This window comes from Pongo pygmaeus, chromosome 10 (assembly GCF_028885625.2).
Source record: "Pongo pygmaeus isolate AG05252 chromosome 10, NHGRI_mPonPyg2-v2.0_pri, whole genome shotgun sequence".
Classification (NCBI taxonomy): domain Eukaryota; kingdom Metazoa; phylum Chordata; class Mammalia; order Primates; family Hominidae; genus Pongo; species Pongo pygmaeus.
The window spans coordinates 12557459-12577158 of NC_072383.2; the positions used below are offsets into that span (position 1 = coordinate 12557459).

The 19700-nt window shown below is 38.4% G+C and overlaps 1 protein-coding gene across 1 annotated transcript in view; it reads right to left on the reverse strand.

Annotated features, from left to right (window-relative positions):
• The window catches only part of LRP6 (LDL receptor related protein 6), a 152104-nt gene that overhangs the window by 38929 nt on the left and 93475 nt on the right, over positions 1-19700 (reverse strand). Inside the window, exons 8-12 of the mRNA XM_054443733.2 lie at positions 10194-10410; positions 9412-9701; positions 7342-7568; positions 4923-5107; positions 3971-4297 (exon numbers count right to left, since the gene is read on the reverse strand). Of these exons, the coding sequence (XP_054299708.1) occupies positions 3971-4297; positions 4923-5107; positions 7342-7568; positions 9412-9701; positions 10194-10410 (1246 nt within the window). The remainder of the gene's footprint in view (positions 1-3970; positions 4298-4922; positions 5108-7341; positions 7569-9411; positions 9702-10193; positions 10411-19700) is intronic.

A 19700-nucleotide genomic window follows, 5' to 3' on the forward strand; every position in this document is an offset into this window, starting at 1 on the left:
CCACAAAATTATCTCTATTTTATAGGCGAGTGCACTGAGGATCTGAAAGGTTAGGTCGGGCATAGTGGCTCATGCCTGTAATCCCAGCATTTTGGGAGGCCAAGGCTGGTGGATCACCTGAGGTCAGGAGTTCAAGACCAGCCTGGCCAACATGGCGAAATCCCATCTCCACTAAAAACACAAAAATTAGCCAGGCACCATGATGCACGCCTGTAATCCCAGCTACTCAGGAGGCTGAGACAGGAGAATCACTTGAACCTGGGAGGCAGAGGTTGCAGTGAGCCAAGATCGCGCCACTTTACTCCAGCCTGGGTGACAGTGAGACTCTGTCTCAAACAAACAAACAAACAAAAAGTCTTTCAGCCAGAACCACCATCTTCCAGTAATTTGCCAAAATGATGAACACAAAGGGAAAGAGGAGAGGCACCCGATACATGTTCTCTAGGCCTTTTAGAAAACATGGAGTTGTTCCTTTGGCCACCTATATGCAAATCTATAAGAAAGGTGATATTGTAGACATCAAGGGAATGGGTACTGTTCAAAAGGAATGCCCCACAAGTGTTACCATTGCAAAACTGGAAAGGTCTACAATGTTACCCAGCATGCTGTTGGCATTGTAAACAAGTTAAGGGCAAGATTCTTGCCAACAGAATTAATGTGGATATTCAGCATGTTAAGCACGCTAAGAGCCGAGATAGCTTCCTAAAGGAAGCTATCAGAAAATGGAAAGTTATCAGAAAAAGAAGGAAAATGATCGGAAAAAGAAAGAAGCCAAAGAGAAAGGTACCTGGGTTCAACTGAAGCACCAGCCTGCTCCATCCAGAGAAGCATATTTTGTGAGAACCAATGGAAAGGAGCCTGAGCTGCTGGAACCTATTCCCTATGAATTCACGGCATAATAGGTGTTAAAAAAATAAAAGACTTCTGGACTGTTAAAAAAAAAAAAAAGGTTAAATAATTTTCCCAAGGTCACAAAGCTGTTGGGTAAAACAGCGTATGTGTTTTTCCAGGCCTTGCCTTGTTTCTTCATTCATTTATTTAACAATAATTTCTTGAGTGTCTACCACAGACTAAGTGTTATTCTAAGGCACATAAGATATGACAATGAAGAAAACAGAAAAACAATTGTTGCTTCATGGAGTTTATATTCCAACAGACAGACAATAAGCAATAAATATAATAAAGGAAGTTACATAAATAGTAGAGTGTATAAATTACATAATACATAAAGAAGTGAAAGTGCTATGGGAAAAAGAAAAGAAAAAGCACAGATAAGGGGCACCGGCATGCTGGATAGAATGGCAGCATAATTTTAATTTTAAATAGCACAGACCAGGCGTCACTATGAAGGAAACAATTAAGCAAAGACTTGGACGTGAAGGGTATCCACGCAAATATATGCAAGAACACTCCAAGCAGAGGAAACAAGCAGTTCAACAGTCATGAAGCGGGGGTACCCGGCCTAGCTGAAACCAGCAGTGAGGCCAGTGTGGCTGTCATAAAGAAAGCAAGAGAGACAAGAGTAAAAGCTGAGGTTAGAGAAGAAAACTGAGTGGTGGGGAGTGAGAGTGAAGAAGGGGTTATGAGATGTGGGGTATAGGTCGTGTAGGACCCAGCAGGCCATTGTAACAACTAGGTTTTTATTCTGTGTGAAATGAGAAGCCAAACTTCTCAAAAGAGATGTCTATATATGTCACTGTCCTTTCCTTTTTTCCATTCACGTTTTAATGTACTGCATTCTGCATTTCACCATTACTTCCCTGAAATTACTCTCTTCAGGGTTAATAACCACCTTACCCAAAAATCCAATGTATGCTATTTGAGACCTCCCCTTACTCATTCAACAGAGTTCATTTTTGAAACAACCTTAACTCTGTCTTCGTGCCTCTATTCTCTCCTGCTTTTCCTCTTACCTCTCTGGTTGCTACTTCTCAGTGTTCTCTGTGAACTTCTCCTCCTCAGCCAGAATTGCATAGTTTACCAAGTGCCTTCTTTTCTCTCCATCAGAGTTAGCCCACTGATGGGGGTTATGGCCCACAAGCTAAATCTGGCCTGCTGCCTGTTTCTGTAATAAAGTTTTACTGGAATTCAGCCACTTCCATTTTTAAAATGTATTGCCTGAGGCTGCTCTCACACTACCATGGCGAGAGCTGGGCAGAGTTCAGCAGGTGTGACACAGCCTCAACACCCACAAAGCCTATGAGAGAAAGCTGCTGGCTCTTGAACTATACCTTCTCTTTAGGTAACCTCATTCATTTTAAATACATCCTGGTAATCCCAAAATTTGTATCTTCAACCTCATGTCTCTTCTCTGATGATAGTCCATCATCTATGACACATAATCTAGAGGTCATCCTTGCTTCCTCCCTTTCTTTCCCACACAGAACTCATGAACAACTTCTGCTTGCTCCAGCTTCAAAATACATCTCGAATCCATCAACCTCTCTTCAACACACACGCTGCTGCCACCACCATTGTCCAGGTCTACCTGCATTACCACACTGGTCTAACTGACTTCCCTGCTACTGGTTCTTCTCCCCAGAAATCAGACCATGTATTATCTTTCATCTTCATAACAACCCTATACAGCAATTACTATTATTATTCCAATTTTACAAATGAGAAAAAATTAAGGCTTAAAGAATTCATTACTTGTGTAAAGCAAAAAAGCTAATGTGTGGCAGAGATTCCAAAGTATAACCTCTTAATCATTCCACTATATGCTTGTGTCCTTTCTCTTTCACAACTGAAGTTGGCATCAGAATAGACCAAATTTTTCCTATGGGAATTCTGACACATTCTCTCAAGCACAAAAGAAAGTCATGTCAATAGTTAACTATCTCTAATATCCTTAGCAGTTTGTTACTTTCCACCATATTGACCCAAACCCTAGACCCCTCCCATAATCTACTCTTTCTGATCTAATCTACTTATTTCTTAATCGTATCTACCAATTTGTTCTTGTCTATCCACCAAGAAATGGGCCTTCGTATATATTTAAGTTATAAGCCAGGTTTCCCCTAGCCAACAATGTTTTGTTACACACTTTGTTGTTAGTGTCATGTGTGTACTTGCCGGTATTTAAAAATCAGAAGATGAGGGAGTCACACACACAAAAAAATCTAGATTCAGGACCGAATGAAAAGATCTGGTAACATCAGCTTCAGTTAAATTGCAACTGCCTACTATGTTCATTGCATGTTCTCTTTAGTTTCTCATCAACTGTTACTTTATACTGGGTTACATGTTCTCATACGCATTTTCTGTATGGCCTGTTAAACATTTAAATTTTTTATGATTGTCCTACTCTATGCACTTCAAAGGACACGTAAGTTGTGTTTTGGGATTCACTGTTTTACTGTTTGTAATGCTCTTCCCTTCCTTTACAATAAATATGATGCATGAAACTACGCAACTTTTACACTTAATATTTAATGTCCAAGGGTAAAAGACTTAATTTTTTCTTTTTTTTTTTTTTTTTTTTGAAGAAAGAATCTCTCTGTGTCACCCAGGCTGGAATGCAGTGGTGCCATCATAGCTCACTGCAGCGTCAATCTCCTGGGGCCAAGTGATCCTCCTACTTCACCCTCCTGAGTAGGTGGGACTACAGGTACACACCATTACTCTGGCTAATTTTTTTATTTTTTGTAGAGGCAAGGTCTCGCTATATTGCCTAGGCTGGTCTTGAACTCCTGAGCTGAAGCATTCCTCCCACCTCAGCTTCCCAAAGTGTTGGGTTACGGACATAAGACAATGCACCAGCATAAGACTTAATTTTTCTATAACATCAAATTGCTATCATCAAACAAGTAATCAGTAACAAAAACTTGCATTCCCCTACCCTTTAACCAAACAAATGACCCCCTCTGGATTTCCACACTATTTAACTTTAGAAAAAACGCACACTAAAGTACTTTGAAAATGCTGCTTTTTCTCATTCTAGCTTGCTTTGGAGGGAAATGTAGCTTACCACTACAAGTCCTGTTGTCAGCATTAAGAGAGTAGTGGGCAGGGCATCCACAAACAAAACCCCCAACTGGCACAGCCAAGCAGAGGTGGGAGCAGTGCCCATTGCTGGAAGCACATTCATTCCACCCTGACTGTCGAGATGAGTGAAAGACGAGGATGTCCATCACATAATCCAAATGGCCCTGAATGATGGTGCGGTTTTGGCCACTGGTTTTGTTGGCACGCTCAATGCTGCGTCGGCTCCAGTCTGTCCAGTAGATATAATCTTGGTACTGAGTTAAGCCAAAAGGATGAGGCAAGTCATCTGCTATAACTTCACGGTTGAGCCCTATTTTCAGAAAGGCAGTAGACAGGGGAGAAGCAGAGTGATGAAATATGTGAGAATACAAGTGTCTTGCTGGCAAAAAAAAAAAAAAAAAAGCCCTAACATACAAAACATTACGTTGTAAGCAATTTAAAATAGAAAAATTCATTTAAAAGCAATTCTAAAACGAGACCGTTCTCTGAAATCAATCTATCTTCTGACCCCATGCTTCAAACTTATATTCCTGCTATGAATCACTCAGTTTCCTAAAATTCTTGCAAATGGTCTACTTTAAATGTGGTTTTATTTTCTCTATATAAGGGTCTATAGTTCATTTTTTCTTCTTGAACTATAGAAGGAAAAGACGGAAATATATATATTTTACTGGTACAAAAGTCATTTCAGGAGTATCTACGGAGTTATAAATTTCATTACAAGTCCAATAATAATGAAACTTTCACATAATAAAAAGATGAATCCAAGTACCTGGATCACTATTAATAACAAACAGGATACAATTCCAGAACAGAAGAAGAATGGACACATTCATATGAAGTTGTATTAAAAGTATCTAACCAATGATAAATAGCAGCCACTGATTTTTGCATGGAAAGAATATACTGTTTGAGTAAAAAGTAGTAAAGCTTACCAAGCATATTTGAAGATTCTATTAAGTTGGTGTCCAGGTCTGTCCAATAAAGCCTCCTTTTAGCATAATCAATAGTTAGGCCGTTTGCCCGCCCCACATTTGGAACTAAGGTAGTACGTTCACTTCCATCCATTGCAGCTCTGTCTATCTTAGGCTTTCCACCCCATTCAGTCCAATACATAAATCTAAATTCAAAATAATAAATATTTAACATTTCAATTTTTTATTATCTGGGGGAAAGAGTCATATTCATGCAAAGTAACTAAATAAATTTAAAGAAAACATACAGCAAATCAAGGAAATGGGTTAAACAAAATCATGGCTACAATGCTTTCAATTATTTTGGTACCCTAAACTAAATATTTTTTTCCATATCCCAAAAAGGAAGTGAGTCAGCTTTCCTTAGCCTTTCCAATAAATTTGTTCCATCCAAACCTAGGAATTGGAAATAAACCAATAGTTTATTACAGTACTGGCATTTATAAAACTAATATTCAAGAAAACAGCAAAGGTTTAAAGCTGTGGTCTCAGAATCTGGTTCACTTCTGAGTAAAATATTTTTATATATTTTTGAATATTAACTAATTTGAGTTTTTAATATGCTGAACTTACTTTTTGACTTGTGTAATCAACTCTTCCTCAAAATAAGTTGCAAAGCACATGAAAGGTAATTATAAATACTAAGCCTTTAACTGAAGTCAAAAGCAAAGCTTGAAAATGTATTTGGTTATATGGTCCAAGGGAGCATACTATTATGGTAAGAACGAATCACCCCTTGATGTGTCCACTGGGCAATGAACACTACACTACACTACACTACAACAATCTCTGTGAAATTTTAGAATAATTATTTTGCTGTTATTTTCCATTTTTGAGTTTTGTACTTTAATCTTACAGTAATCCTACAGTAATCCTACAGTACAACTTTTTATAGATGAAGAGGCCAAAACACTACAAGAAATGTGAACAATTTATCTAATGTCTTCAAGCCAGTTAGATGACAGAGCTAGAACTAGAACCTAATCCTTGGCCAAATGCCCTTTCAAGTAAACTAGTGAGGTGCTAGTTTTGGAGACTCTTGAATACTGGAACTAAAAAAGCACATCACTTGCTAGCTCTCACGAAATACCCGAGGACAGATATTCACTCATCAGCCTGTCAGCTGATAGCTGACTTGGTAGCAATGTATGAACATGCTTTTCTGAAAACTGAAGGTGTCCTGCCTTTATATGCATTTGCACTTGTCCATTGACAGGCATGTGCACACCACAAGAGCCAAAGAGAAACAACTGTGAGAGAAATTTCATACTTGCCAACAGCAACCAATTAGTCCCAACTATTAAATTTATCTGTCTGGCAGCTAATGTTTAGAGCAAAGATCACCACAATATGTCAGTGCTGACTAGATGAATTACTAGCTAATCATGGAATCAATGTCATTTCAGGGAAACTATTTTAAGTAGCAAATATAGTAAACATATTTATATGTTCACACTGTTTACTTCTTTTTTTTTTTCAAGACGGAGTCTTGCTCTGTCACCCAGGCTGGAGTGCAGTGGCACGATCTCGGCTCACTGCAACCTCCACCTCCCGGATTCAAACAATTTTCCTGCTTTAGCCTCCTGAGTAGCTGGGACTACAGACACATGCCACCATGCCTGGCTAATTTTTTTTTATTTTTAGTAGTTACAGCCTGTTGGCCAGGCTGGTCTCGAACTCCTGACCTTGTGATCTGCCCACGCCTCGGCCTCCCAAAGTGCTGGGATTACAAGCGTGAGCCACCACGCCCGGCCTGTTGACTTCTTTTATAAGTGGAATTTTTCTTCAAATTTCAGATTTCTTAGCTGCTGGCTTTAAAAAATTTGCTGACTCTTGTAAAAAGGAACACCCACCCTTGAAAAACGTCATGTTGTAAACAGTTTATTCTATCTTGTAATAACAAAGCTACTGCCAGTTTATAATAATGATCAAACCAAACTATCCATTTTGAATTAATAAATACTCCAAAATAAAGCTTTTTAAATGTAGTTTTTTCTTAGCTCACAACATTGTTTCGGTGGGTTTACCTCAATAGGCTTAGAATCTAGTGTAACTGGGAAGGAGTGCAAGCAACTACAGATGGATAATACCTGTTGGTATATATACTTAACATATCAATATACTCATCAGTAACATTTGATTATCAACCCATTCCCCTCTTTCTTCACCTAAAGTTAATTATGACAAAAGTAAAATTAGCTAATAATTATTCAAATCAGCAAAATATCAATTAATAGTGTTTTTAAAAGTTCATCTATCATTTAGTTCTCAGATTCCTAATACGTATTATTTAAAACATTAAGAATATCATCTGTAACTATGCCATGTTCCCCACAATGTACACTGCAGTTGCAAAGAATGCACATGTAAAGCTGTTTACCCTTCGGCAGGGTCCAACGCGAGAGCTCTGGGACTATCTAGGTCTTTCCACACCAAAACTTGTCGGTGCTGCCCATCCAACTTTGACACCTCAATTCGATTCGTTCCTGTGTCTGCCCAGTACAAGTTCTTCCCAAGCCAGTCTACTGCCATGCCTTCTGGATAATCTAAGCCGAATTCTACCACATGTTCCAGTGCACTGCCATTCATAAAGGCTCTGCTGATGGTCTGCAAAATAACATTAACAACTAAGTCATATGGCATAAGTCTAAACCCTATCCAAAAAGAAGGTTTGGTTTGGTTTTTGTCAGGGGCAAGAGGATCCAGAAGTGCCAAGAGGCATACTATTTCCTAATAAAATTCACGTAACTTGCAAGCACAGAAAAATTTGATGTCAATCTCTAATAAATGCAACTTCAAGTTTTACTGCCAATTCAGGGGAGAAATTTTAAAACTCTAAAGAACCAAAAATTTATTCTACTAACAGCAGAATGACTTTACTTTTAAAATTTATCAGTAATCAAGTGGAAAAGCTGTGACCACAATGCTACAGATCTTAATTAGTGGTCAATTTTCTAAAGGTGCTTAAGATTATGGCAAGTCATCATGCCTACCATATAAATGAATGTAACCATTATACTATCATTATAGCTTTGAGTCCCATAAAATTTTTAAAAATCACAATTCAAACTAGTAATAGATACTACATCTTATCAAGTATTATCCTAAGTACGTTTTGTCCATAGATTTTGTCACTTAATACAACAGTCCTGCAAGTATGGCATTACCTTTTATTTTTTTGAGACGGAGTCTCACTCTGTCACCCAGGCTGGAGTGCAGTGGCATGATCTCGGCTCACTGCAACTTCTGCCTCCCAGGTTCAAGTGATTCTCGTGCCTCAGTTTCCCGAGTAGCTGGGATTACAGGTGTGCGCCACCACGCCCAGCTAATTTTTGCATTTTTAGTAGAGACGGGGTTTTGTCATGTTGGCCAGGCTGATAACAAACTCGTGACCTCAGGTGATCCACGTGCCTCAGCCTCCCAAAGTGCTGGGATTACAGGTGTGAGTCACCACACCCAGCCACCCTCCATTTTCAAGATGAGGAAATTTAGAAGATCACCCAATGCAAACCAAAACTTATTTATTTCATTTATTCACTTAATAAATTTAACTGAACACCATTAGAATCCAACTCTGACTCCAACACCCCATGTTTTCACATATTACAAAAAACTTTACATGAGTTATCTGAAACAAGCCTAAAACAATCTGGAAGAAGAAAAGATTATTCTTCAGATTTATAGGTCCGGAGCTTCCTCTCTGGCTATCCTGGTATTCTTTTCAGTAACTATTCTAGGAAGAAGAAAATAAAGAATAACTCATTGTTGGCCTTTTCCGCCTCAGTCAGGCCCTAAAATTTTGTTTAAAGTAAATCAAGAATTTTTGTTTAAAGTAAATCAATAGCCATTTTATGTGAAGCACACATTTCCTTACTCAGCTAATTGCAGAAAATGTCATTCATCATTTTCAAATGGAAGAAAGTAGAGGAAGACTATGGCTTGCAGATTTAAAACACTCTGGCAAAGTATCTGTATTAAAAAGCATCTAATAAAATACTGAATGGGCCTTTCCCTTCACTTAAAAACTTAAGGGTTTTGGCCAGGCGCGGTGGCTCACGCCTGTAATCCCAGCACTTTGGGAGGACGAAGCGGGCAGATCACGAGGTCAAGAGTTCAAGTGGCCTGGCCAACATGGTGAAACCCCGTCTCTACTAAAAATTAGCTGGGCGTCATGGCACGCACCTGTAGTCCTAGCTGCTCGGGAGACTGAAGCAGGAGAATCGCTTGAACCTGGGAGGCAGGGGTTGCAGTGAGCCGAGATCGCACCACTGCACTCCAGCCTGGGTGACAGAGCAAGACACCGTTTCAAAAAAAAAAAAAAAAATTGAGGGTTTTTGTTGAACTCTACCTGTCAAGCAATGAGGGAGGTGGGTCACAGCATGAAGATTCAGAAATTCTAGAAGTTCTCCCTTTTAGTCCCTAGCTTTAATATTCCAATTCTTTTGCTAACCTTGAGTGATATATCAGTCCAATAAATTCGGTTGTCTGTCACATCAAAATCCAAAGCGGAAGCTTCTTTGACACCAGTGAGTGGAATAGCCACATTATTATTGTTTGTTTCCAAAGAAATTCGTCTGATATCTGCTCTCCGTGAAAATAAAAGGAAAGCCTCTGGGACAATGCAGGTCTTCATGTCACTGATGAGTTCAAAGCCAATAGGGCAAGCACAGCGAAGGCCCTGAGGTCTATAGAGGCAGAGATGGCTACATCCCCCATTTTCCTCAGCGCAGGGGTTGGAACCTAAAAGATTAATTATAAAAGGGTCATAGAAGGACACACACATTGACACATTCAACATATTTTCACTTTTAAATTACTTAAGCGTTTGGTTCACAAATGCCTATGATTATGTCTTGCTCCCAATCTCGTTTCAATTCTAGTATCACAAACAAGTAATAGCAGATTAATACGGAGTAAAAGCATGGTGAAGTATTTTCCTTTAATACCACAGTAAGCTTTAAAGTAAGGTATATTATTCATACTATCAGACTGAATTCTTTTGATGAAGGTGTGCCTGTGCGTGTGTATTCAGCCCTTCAATTCAAACTGGGTAGCTAGAGCAGTAAGTCAACGTTTAAAAGGTCCCTTCTCAGTTTAAAAAAAAAAAAGGGGGGGGGGGTGGTACAGAAGGTTTCTAAATTACCTCAAAACATCAATAATTTACACTGCTGACTATCTCCATCTTTTTTCATTCCTGGTTTCCATTTCTAAGAAAGCTTTGGAGTTACTTACCAATCACTCGATGAACATTTGTGGCTTTTAGGCCCATGAGGTCAGGCAGCTGATCTATGATCACTTCCCTCTCTGCACTTCGTTTATGAACTCTTTCAATGCTACGCCTCTGCCAGTCAGTCCAGTAAACATAGTCACCCAACAAAGTAAATCCAAATATGTGAGGAATTTTGTCTTCCACTAGTACTCGTCTCCCAGTGCCATCAGTATTCATAACCTTCAGGTTTAAATTCAAAAGAGAAGGGGATGAACTATGTATTTATTCTTCAGGTAAAAATAACAAATCCAACTGCCTGTTGTATAAAAATCCAAGAGTCATCTTGGTATTCCTATTACAATGCTTTCTCAAAATTACATGATGATTTTATAAAAATGATTTCAAATATTCCATATAAGCCTCTATTTGACCACTTTTCCCCACAGTCTCATATTACTCTTCCTTCTAAAAATTCTGGCAACTTTAGATTATGCAACTCTTCTATTAAATGATTGTGGCAAAATTAAAAATACAGTATCATCACCTTAAGTTCGCACATTTGTTTTCAAATTATAATGTACCTTCATATACATTATTTTATCATATATTTTGTTTTATAACATCTTTCATTTTATCCTGAGAGCTTTGCCTATGGAAACTGAGATTCATGTAAGGTCACAGAGCTTGTAAACACAGTTGATGTCTTTTTCAGGGCTCTTTCCACTTAGCATGCTTTTTATTTTGTTGTTGTTGTTGTCGGTAACAACAAAAAACAGATAAAAGGGATCTCAATAAATCTCTCATTCCTCTGAGATTATAATCACAGAAGTATCTGGATTATATGACACCCTCTCTGCATCTAAGTTTCAAGAAACTAGGATGTGCCTTCTCTTTCCAACTACCTAATAGTAACATTATTAAATTCGCTCTGGCATTCATATTGTATTCACAGTGCATTCACCACGCACTATTCAGTGTTGACTTACTTGGGATACCTTTATTGACATAATATAACTAATATTTGCATATAAGATTATATCTGATACCTTTTTGGGGGGTAGGAAAAGATATTGTTCACATGTACATGTTTTTAGTATGAAATAACATCTCTAAAGGCTAATTTGCCCAGCACACAGGCCCCTTTAAGTGGCAGAAATGGTCTCAGGTAGGGACTGGAACACTGGGACTCTGGAAGGCTTGCTCCATCTTTCAGAACAGAACAAGGTCTTCTCAGTTTCCACTGCAGCATTTCCAGTTGCATTTCCAGGAACATGTGCTGCTACCTCATCTAAAATGTCATATACTTAACAGTGAACCTATGTCCTGCATTAGGGAGAGTTCAATCCTTCTATCAGGGAGCACCCAACACAGAGTGATAAATATTCTGTATTATACAACACTAAAATATTACTTTCTTACAAGTTTGTGGTATGTTGAAATATGCCTGATTCGGTTTTATTCTTAGATTTAATTCTATCCTATTTTGCATTATCTTACATTTAATAAATTATGCTAATTTTGCTGATCTTTACATTCAAATGTTGGCTTTCCTATTAAAATTTGCTGGTGTAAAAGCATAAACTAGATGCCCAATTTAAACTTTTAAAGAATAACACTTATAATTCTACTTTAAAACTATTATAAGATCAACAAAATCTTTTCTCTTTCAGCTATATCACTTTACAACATTTTTGTTTATTATGATAAATAAATAGCTTAAACAAAAGATGGATGATTAAGTATGAATTAGGAAAATGGGGCTGGATATGGTGGCTCATGTCTATAATCCCAGCACTTTGGAAGGCCAAGGCAGGAGGATCACTTAAGCCCTGGAGTTCAAGACCAGCCTGGACAAAATGGCAAGGCCCTGTCTCTACAAAACTACCAAAAAATTAGTCAGGCATGGTGGGGTAAGCCTGTATTCCTAGTTACTCGGGAGACTGAGGCAGGCAGATGGCTTGAGCCCAGGAGTTTGAGGCTGCAGTGAGCTATAATCAAGCCACTGCACTCCAGCCTAAGTAACTCCAGCCTAGGAAAAAAATCTTTAAAAAGAAAGAAAACAGGTAAGAATGAAATTAAAAATCATTGTGAGAAAAATAATAAACGCCACAATTCTAAGACCTTTTTAGTAAACATAATTCTGCATCTTCTATTTACCAGTTTCACTTCATTCTTCTGTTCTCTAAAAAATTTCTCATGATCAGCAAACAGTATTGTGGCAGAAACAGATTTGTATTTCAAATACAAGCTTTATCACTCAGTGGGTACCCTTAAGCAAGTCTCACAAATAAAATAGGCACAGCAGGCCAGGCGCGGTGGCTCACGCCTGTAATCCCAGCATTTTGGGAGGCCAAGACGGGCGGATCACGAGGTCAAGAGATGGAGACCATCCTGGCCAACATGGTGAAACCCCGTCTCTACTAAAAATACAAAAAATTAGCTGGGTGTGGTGGCGCACACCTGTAGTCACAGCTCCTCGGGAGGCTGAGGCAGAAGAATCGCTTGAACCCAGGAGGCAGAGGTTGCAGTGAGCCGAGATTGAGCCACTGCACTCCAATCTGGCAACAGAGTGAGACTCTGTCTCAAAAAAAAAAAAAAAGGGACAGCGCCACTGCCATCACTGAATTAATTAAGGATCAAATAAAAGAATGCTAAATATATAGCACAGTATTAGGTGCACTATCTGGTAAACACTGGTTCCTGCCCTTTAAAATCATTTTATTAAAATGCTTTAGTTCCTAAATGTAAACAGCTAAATGATTGTATTTAATTATTTAATGTAGTGCTTCAAAATAAAAACACATAAATATAAAAGAATATATGAAAATAAAAGACCAAAACAACCACTCACTGTTAAACTGAAGACAAAAACCAAGAGACCTTTATGTATCCTGAAACCAGTGGGAAACTACACAGCTACAGCCTCCCATTTCCTACTCCCATTTTTATTGTTTACTTTTGCTAGTTAGACATAAAGTAACTAAAGCAGTAAACAAAAAAGAGCAAATATTTGACAATTTCATACGAGTACACTTTTGCTGCTCTGCCAGACCCCTAACTCACTTCCCCGCAAATCAAACAATATTAGTAAAGACGTCTAGTAAATGCAAACCACCATGATAGACATGATGAATGCTGAGAAGTTTAGAACAGGGCCTCGTCCACCTAAGGTATTACAATCTAATTGGGGAGGTAAACGATATTTACATTAAAATTACACACATATCCCCTCTCTGTAAGTAATCAGGAAAAACTTCAGGAAATAATAGCAGTTGAAATTCATCTTGAAGAATTAGAATTTTGACAAAGAGAAAGAGAAAAATATTTTCTAGAAAAAAGAAATAGTATGAGTTAAGACATAGCAAAGCCAAGGATGCACACAACATGTTTGACTTTGAAAGAAATGCCTTGACTGAGACAGAAAGAACACATGGGGGACTCAAAGGATATAGCATCAAGCAGATACCACCCTATGGCAGGTATTAAATTCCAGGATAAGGAGAATTACAGAAAGCAAGAAGCTTCTGAAAGCACTTTAAGCAGAGTGACACAATAAACCCATGTTTCAGAAACACTTCATTTATCTCTGTCACTCTGTTTAGATTGTGTTAAAGATAAATATCTTATTTTAAATGTAGAATTATGAAAAAAATAAATAAACTAATATAGAATTATGGTTAGCAAAATATTTTCAATTTCTGTGAGATGGCAAGAGAGGTCCAAAGTCCCTTATCTGAAGTCAGGGTCAGTTGTATTCCTGAATTCAGACCGTTTTTGTCTTTTTGGTTTTTATTTTTAAAGAAAGGTTAACACAATGCACACAGCATACCACCTACTTGGGTTCAGGGCAGCACTTTATAGCCAAACATGTTAATATTTCCGCAATAAAACATGGCTGGGTGCAGTGGTTCATGTCTGTAATCCCAGCACTTTGGGAGGCCAAGGCAGGAGGACCACTTGAGGTCAGGAGTTCGAGACTAGCCTGACAAACGTGGTGAAACCCTGTCTCTACTAAAAATACAAAAATTAGCTGGGAGTGGTGGCTAACGCCTGTAATCCCAGCTACTTGGGAGGGTGAGGCAGGAGAGTTGCTTAAACCCGGGAGGCACAGATTGCAGTGAGTCAAGATTGCACCATTGCACTCCAGCCTGGGCAACAAGAGCAAACTCTGCCTCAAAATAATAATAATATTAATAATAATAATAAATAAAAGTATGCCCGCAGTGTGGGATAAAGACTACAAATAGTCTCACACTGGTTCAGCTCAAGTTTTCCACCAAATGAATTAACAAAAGCAGCATTTGGTTTTCAGAGCCCTTTGGATTTCAGAATTGCAGATAAAGGATTATAGATCAGAAATACTTTGCCCATCTTCACTTCAGTCCCTTGAGAAAACTGGGGTTTGGATCAGTGTTAATACTGCTCTAGACACAAGCAAGGGTCTCAGAAGAAGAGAGCAAAGGAAACAATGAAAAGAAAAAGGTCTTCAGCAACATTTGCTGAAACGACAACAAATGAAGACCGCGATCAAAGTATTAATAAGCTCAACAAAGGTATTAACAATGAAGGTATTAAGAATGGCACAGTGGTGAGGAACTCAAAATAGTTCCTGAGAAGGCACAACTAATGATTTGGTTGCTTTACTCACTTGAGCACTAGTCCCTTCCAACCATTCCTTGTTCTCTCACTCGAAAAGCAAAAACTAAAAGGCCTTTTTTTGGTAATAAAGTAAATACAAGAGCAAGATCTATCAATTCATGTCTATTTCAAATTAAGCAATGTAATTAAGATTTATTAAAGATTTTTTTAAAACCATATTTTGTAAGCACACTGTTTCCTTTAATTCCCGATCTCCTTGTTCTCATCTGGTGTAGTTTTTACAATAGGTTTGGATCTAAAACAGCACTGTCCAGGAGAAATATAACACAAGCCACAAATGTAGGCCGTATGTGTCCATTTAAAATTTTCTAGTAGTCATATTAAAAAGTACAAAACATGCCAGGAGAATGTTTTCGCTCACACCTGTAATCCTAGCACTTTGGGAGGCCAAGGCGGGTGGATCACTTGAGGCCAGGAGTTCAAGGCCAGCCTGGCCAACATGGTGAAGCCTCCTCTCTACTGAAAATACAAAAATGAGCCAGGTGTGGAGATGCACACCTGTAATCCCAGCTAGTCAGTAGGCTGAGGCAGGAGAATTGCTTGAACCTGAGAGGCAGAGGTTGCAGTGAGCTGACACTGCACCACTGCACTTCAGTCTGGGTGAAAGAGTGAGACTCCATCTCAAAAACAGTATAAAACAGTAGACAAAATTTTAATAATATACTTTATTTAATCTAACACATCCAAAATTCTTTTCTCTCAACCTGTAATCAATATTAAAATTTTATTAATGACATTTATGGGTTTTTTTTAATACTAGGTCTTCTTAGTATGTGTTTTACAATTAAAGTACATCCTAATTCAATCTAGGCACATTTTAAGTTCTGCAGAGCCACATGTAATTAGTGGCTACATATTGCACTGTGTTGGATTAGAGTCTTCAGAGTGGTGACTATACACAGCCTATAATAAAATTAATTGGCTCCTTTTTTAGTTTACATCACTGTCCCCTCTATACCTGTCACCTTCAGGCTTACCTCAGATCGATCAGGCTCACTAAAGCTTCAAACAAATGTCTTTTATTTGGTCTTTCTTTCTTCCAAGCTATATACTATTTAATTCTAATATGAAGTTAAAATTACTTCACACACACACACACACACACACACACACACACATCTTTTATGAAAAAAAACTACTTTTTTTCTTCTTGTCACATTTGCAAGTTTATATATAAAACACTAGCTAAGAGGTTAGTTAGAAGGAGCGACAAAGACCTGATCTTTCATTTATTTTAGGCTATGTCAAAAAGAAAGTATTAAGACCACAGATATATTATTAGAAAATCAATTTCTGCCATCTCCTTAGCCCTCCCGCTTAATACACACTGCAGTCTAGATCAGCCATGTACTAACAATGGGTAAAACTAGGTAGTTCATGGTCGTCTCTACTCTGCTTTCTATACTCCGACATTTTCCACAATTTTTAAAAAATGAAGAGAAAAAGGTAAGAAGCAAGTCCAAGGACACACAAATAATAATGATGATGATAACTGCTGTTATTAATAAATGCTATTATTGGCCGGGCGCGGTGGCTCACGCCTGTAATCCCAGCACTTTGGGAGGCCAAGGAGGGCAGATCACGAGGTCAGGAGATCGAGACCATCCCGGCTAACACGGTGAAACCCCGTTTCTACTAAAAACACACAAAAAAACTAGCCAGGCGTGGTGGCGGGCGCCTGTAGTCCCACTAACTCGGGAGGCTGAGGCAGAAGAATGGCATGAACCCAGGAGGTGGAGCTTGCAGTGCGCCGAGACTGCGTCACTGCACTCTAGCCTGGGCGACAGAGCGAGACTCAGTCTCAAAAAAAAAATTAAATAAACGCTATTATCATTTTTGTTAATATGATATAGAAAGGAATTATAAGGATCCTCCAAAGAGATTAAGGGATCACCAGCTTAAACAATATCTGACTGTGAGACTTTGCATCTAAACACACAGATAATGTATTTTCCTTCACACAATGTCCAATTTCTGAAATGTTTCCTTCCATTACTTTTGTAGAGGTGACACTATTAGAAAACTGGCTTCTCCACTAAGTATTTCTCTTGTACCCAGCCACACAATCTTTTTCTACCGGGCACAAGTTACCATAGTGAAATAAGAACATGTTGCTCTGTCTTAAAGAAATCACTATTCCATTTCTCATATTCCTGTAAAAGTTTTGGACAGGTTACTAGGTCTATAAATACAGTTTAAGCCCCTTATGTTTAAAATAACACAAATCCTGGCAAAAGCTTGTTTGTATATTCTGAACCCAGAACAAATGAACCACTTTAGGCAATTCCAAAAGATTACACTTATGCTTTAAAACTGTGCCAATGTTAATTAAATCTGGCAACTCTTAAGGGTGTACTTCACTGTATTACCTCACAGTGGTTTAATTAGTTAAACTGAAATTAGGCTTCTGTCACTTCTAAAATCTAACTCCAAATCTGAACCAGAGTCTCCAGTGGTTTCAGCTGCTTTGACCACACTGTGGCACATTGGTTTAACATTCTGAAATATTCTAAACCACACTGAGAATATAGGCTACAAGAGGAAACAGACGTGGGTTAACCATAACATTATCTGCACAAAGAAGAAGTAATGGCAAATCTTCTACAGACATCACATCCAGTTTTTAAGTCATTTCATCAGCTCATTAAATGTCAAGACAGGATTGCCCATGCAATCTTGGAATGCAGCCAGTCTACTACCAAAATTGCTGCTATGCAACTTCACTTGACAAGACAAGTTCAAGGAACAGATGCAGGAGGACAAGCAAGCAACCATCATAAAATGTGCTAGAGTTGGAATGCTATAAAGTTCTAGAAGAGAAACTCAAATTATGCCCAAAATGAACCACTTCTGTTCTAATGTTCCAGACAATATCCAAAACAAGCAGTGAATTAAAAGCTTATACATAAGGGAGACAGATATGACTGAGGGTTGGGGAGTATATTTTTTCTGATACAACTTCATAGAACATAAAATATAATTTCACATAAATGGGATTTTAAAACATAGAATATTTATCCATGGAAATAACATTTCAATCATGCCAAATCTCACAGAGGTGACAAGTATAAAGAAATGCTTTGGACCCAGTAGGTGAAATAAACGGACACCACACACCTGTTTGAGAGAGGTAGGGGCAATTACAGTGCTATATTCAAAGCCTTTTAACCTATTTCAAGATACATTAAGTCTGAGTACATATAAGTGATTTTAAATATGAAAAGAATTGAAGTATCATAGTTACTCTGGGTAGTTTTATAATATTTTTTGCAAGGAATCATGCATTGAATATTAAACATTTGCAATTACTAGGCTCTTTTTCTGTTAGAGCTAAAAATTGCTACTGTGACCAAAGCTTTCTAAAACCTGAATTACTCCAGGAAACAAAACAATTGAGAACAGAGTTCCAGATGAAGGCATCATGATGATGAATGTCAATATACTGGTCAGTTATACTCAACTGCTTCATAAGACACTTCTGAAAGCCTCACTGTCCTGAGGCCCCGAAAACCTAATAGGGAAAAGATTAATATGTCAACAAGGGAAAACTGCCCTCCTTGCTCTCATTCTTTTTAAGCACAGCTAAAATAAATTCTTTTGTTTTTGGGGGGACAGGGTCTCGCTCTGTTGCCCAAGCTAGAGTGCAGTGGCCTGATCTCGGCTCACTGCAACCTCCGCCACCTGGGTTCAAGCAATTTTCCTGCCTCAGCCTCCTAAATAGCTGGGATTACAGGCGCATGCCACCACGTTCGGCTAATTTTTGTATTTTTTGTAGAGACGGGGTTTCACCATGTTGGCCAGGCTGGTCTCGAGCTCCTGGCCTCTAGTGATCAGCACACCTCAGACTCTCAAAGTGCTGGATTACAGGCGTGAGCCACTGTGCCCAGCCTCAAACTGAAGGTATAATCAATTTTAAGAAACACAATGTTATAAATTGGCAAAGATTCAAAAGGAAGTACTTGTTGATACTTGTCATATTATCAGAACAGGCTTATCTCAACAATAGATTTATTATAATTTCTTAATGAGGAATTAATCTTACAAACCAACAGTAAAAAAAATTATCAACAGGTTCCTATATGTTTTTAACAGTACAAAGGCTAAGATGCCAGACAAAGAAATTCCTTTAAAAAAGAAGTTTGAATACTTGGGAAACAAATTTCCTTATTAGGGTATTGATGAAATAAAGGAAGTTATCACAGGAAAATGCAGCCCTGCAATTTCAGGCTTAGAATATGAAACAGAACATTCAGCAAATGCCAAGTTTTCAGTACACATCATACAAAATAATACCTTCTTTATTCAAAAGTTCTTGGTACTAAAGGTTCTAATAATCTTTGTTTCTGTTTCCCAAGAAGGTTGTGCCAGGTAAAATTAGATTTGTACAAAACTAGCTATGGACATTGTATCCTCTTAAAGTAGGGAAGCTTACTCTAAGATTTAAAGCAAATACACGTGTTCTTACAGTAGACATGAAAATCTCTCTTTTTATCTATACTATCAGTTGTTGCTGCATTGTCAGTAGAAACTCAGAAATGAAAGTAGGGAGGAGAAACCAAAATAAAAATTATATAATGAAAAAATAGGTTGGGCACGGTGGCTCACGCCTATAATCCCAACACTTTGGCAGGCCGAGGTGGGTGGATCATTTGAGGTCAAGAGTTCAAGGCCAGCGTGGCCAACATGGAGAAACCCCATCTCTACTAAAAATACAAAACTTAGCCAGGTGTGGTGGCATGCGCCTGTAATCCCAGCTACTCGGGAGGCTGGGGCAGGGGTATCACTTGAGCCTGGGAGGCAGAGGTTGCAGTGAGCCGAGATCACGCCACTGCACTCCAGCCTGGGCGACAGAGTGAGACTCTGTCTCAAAA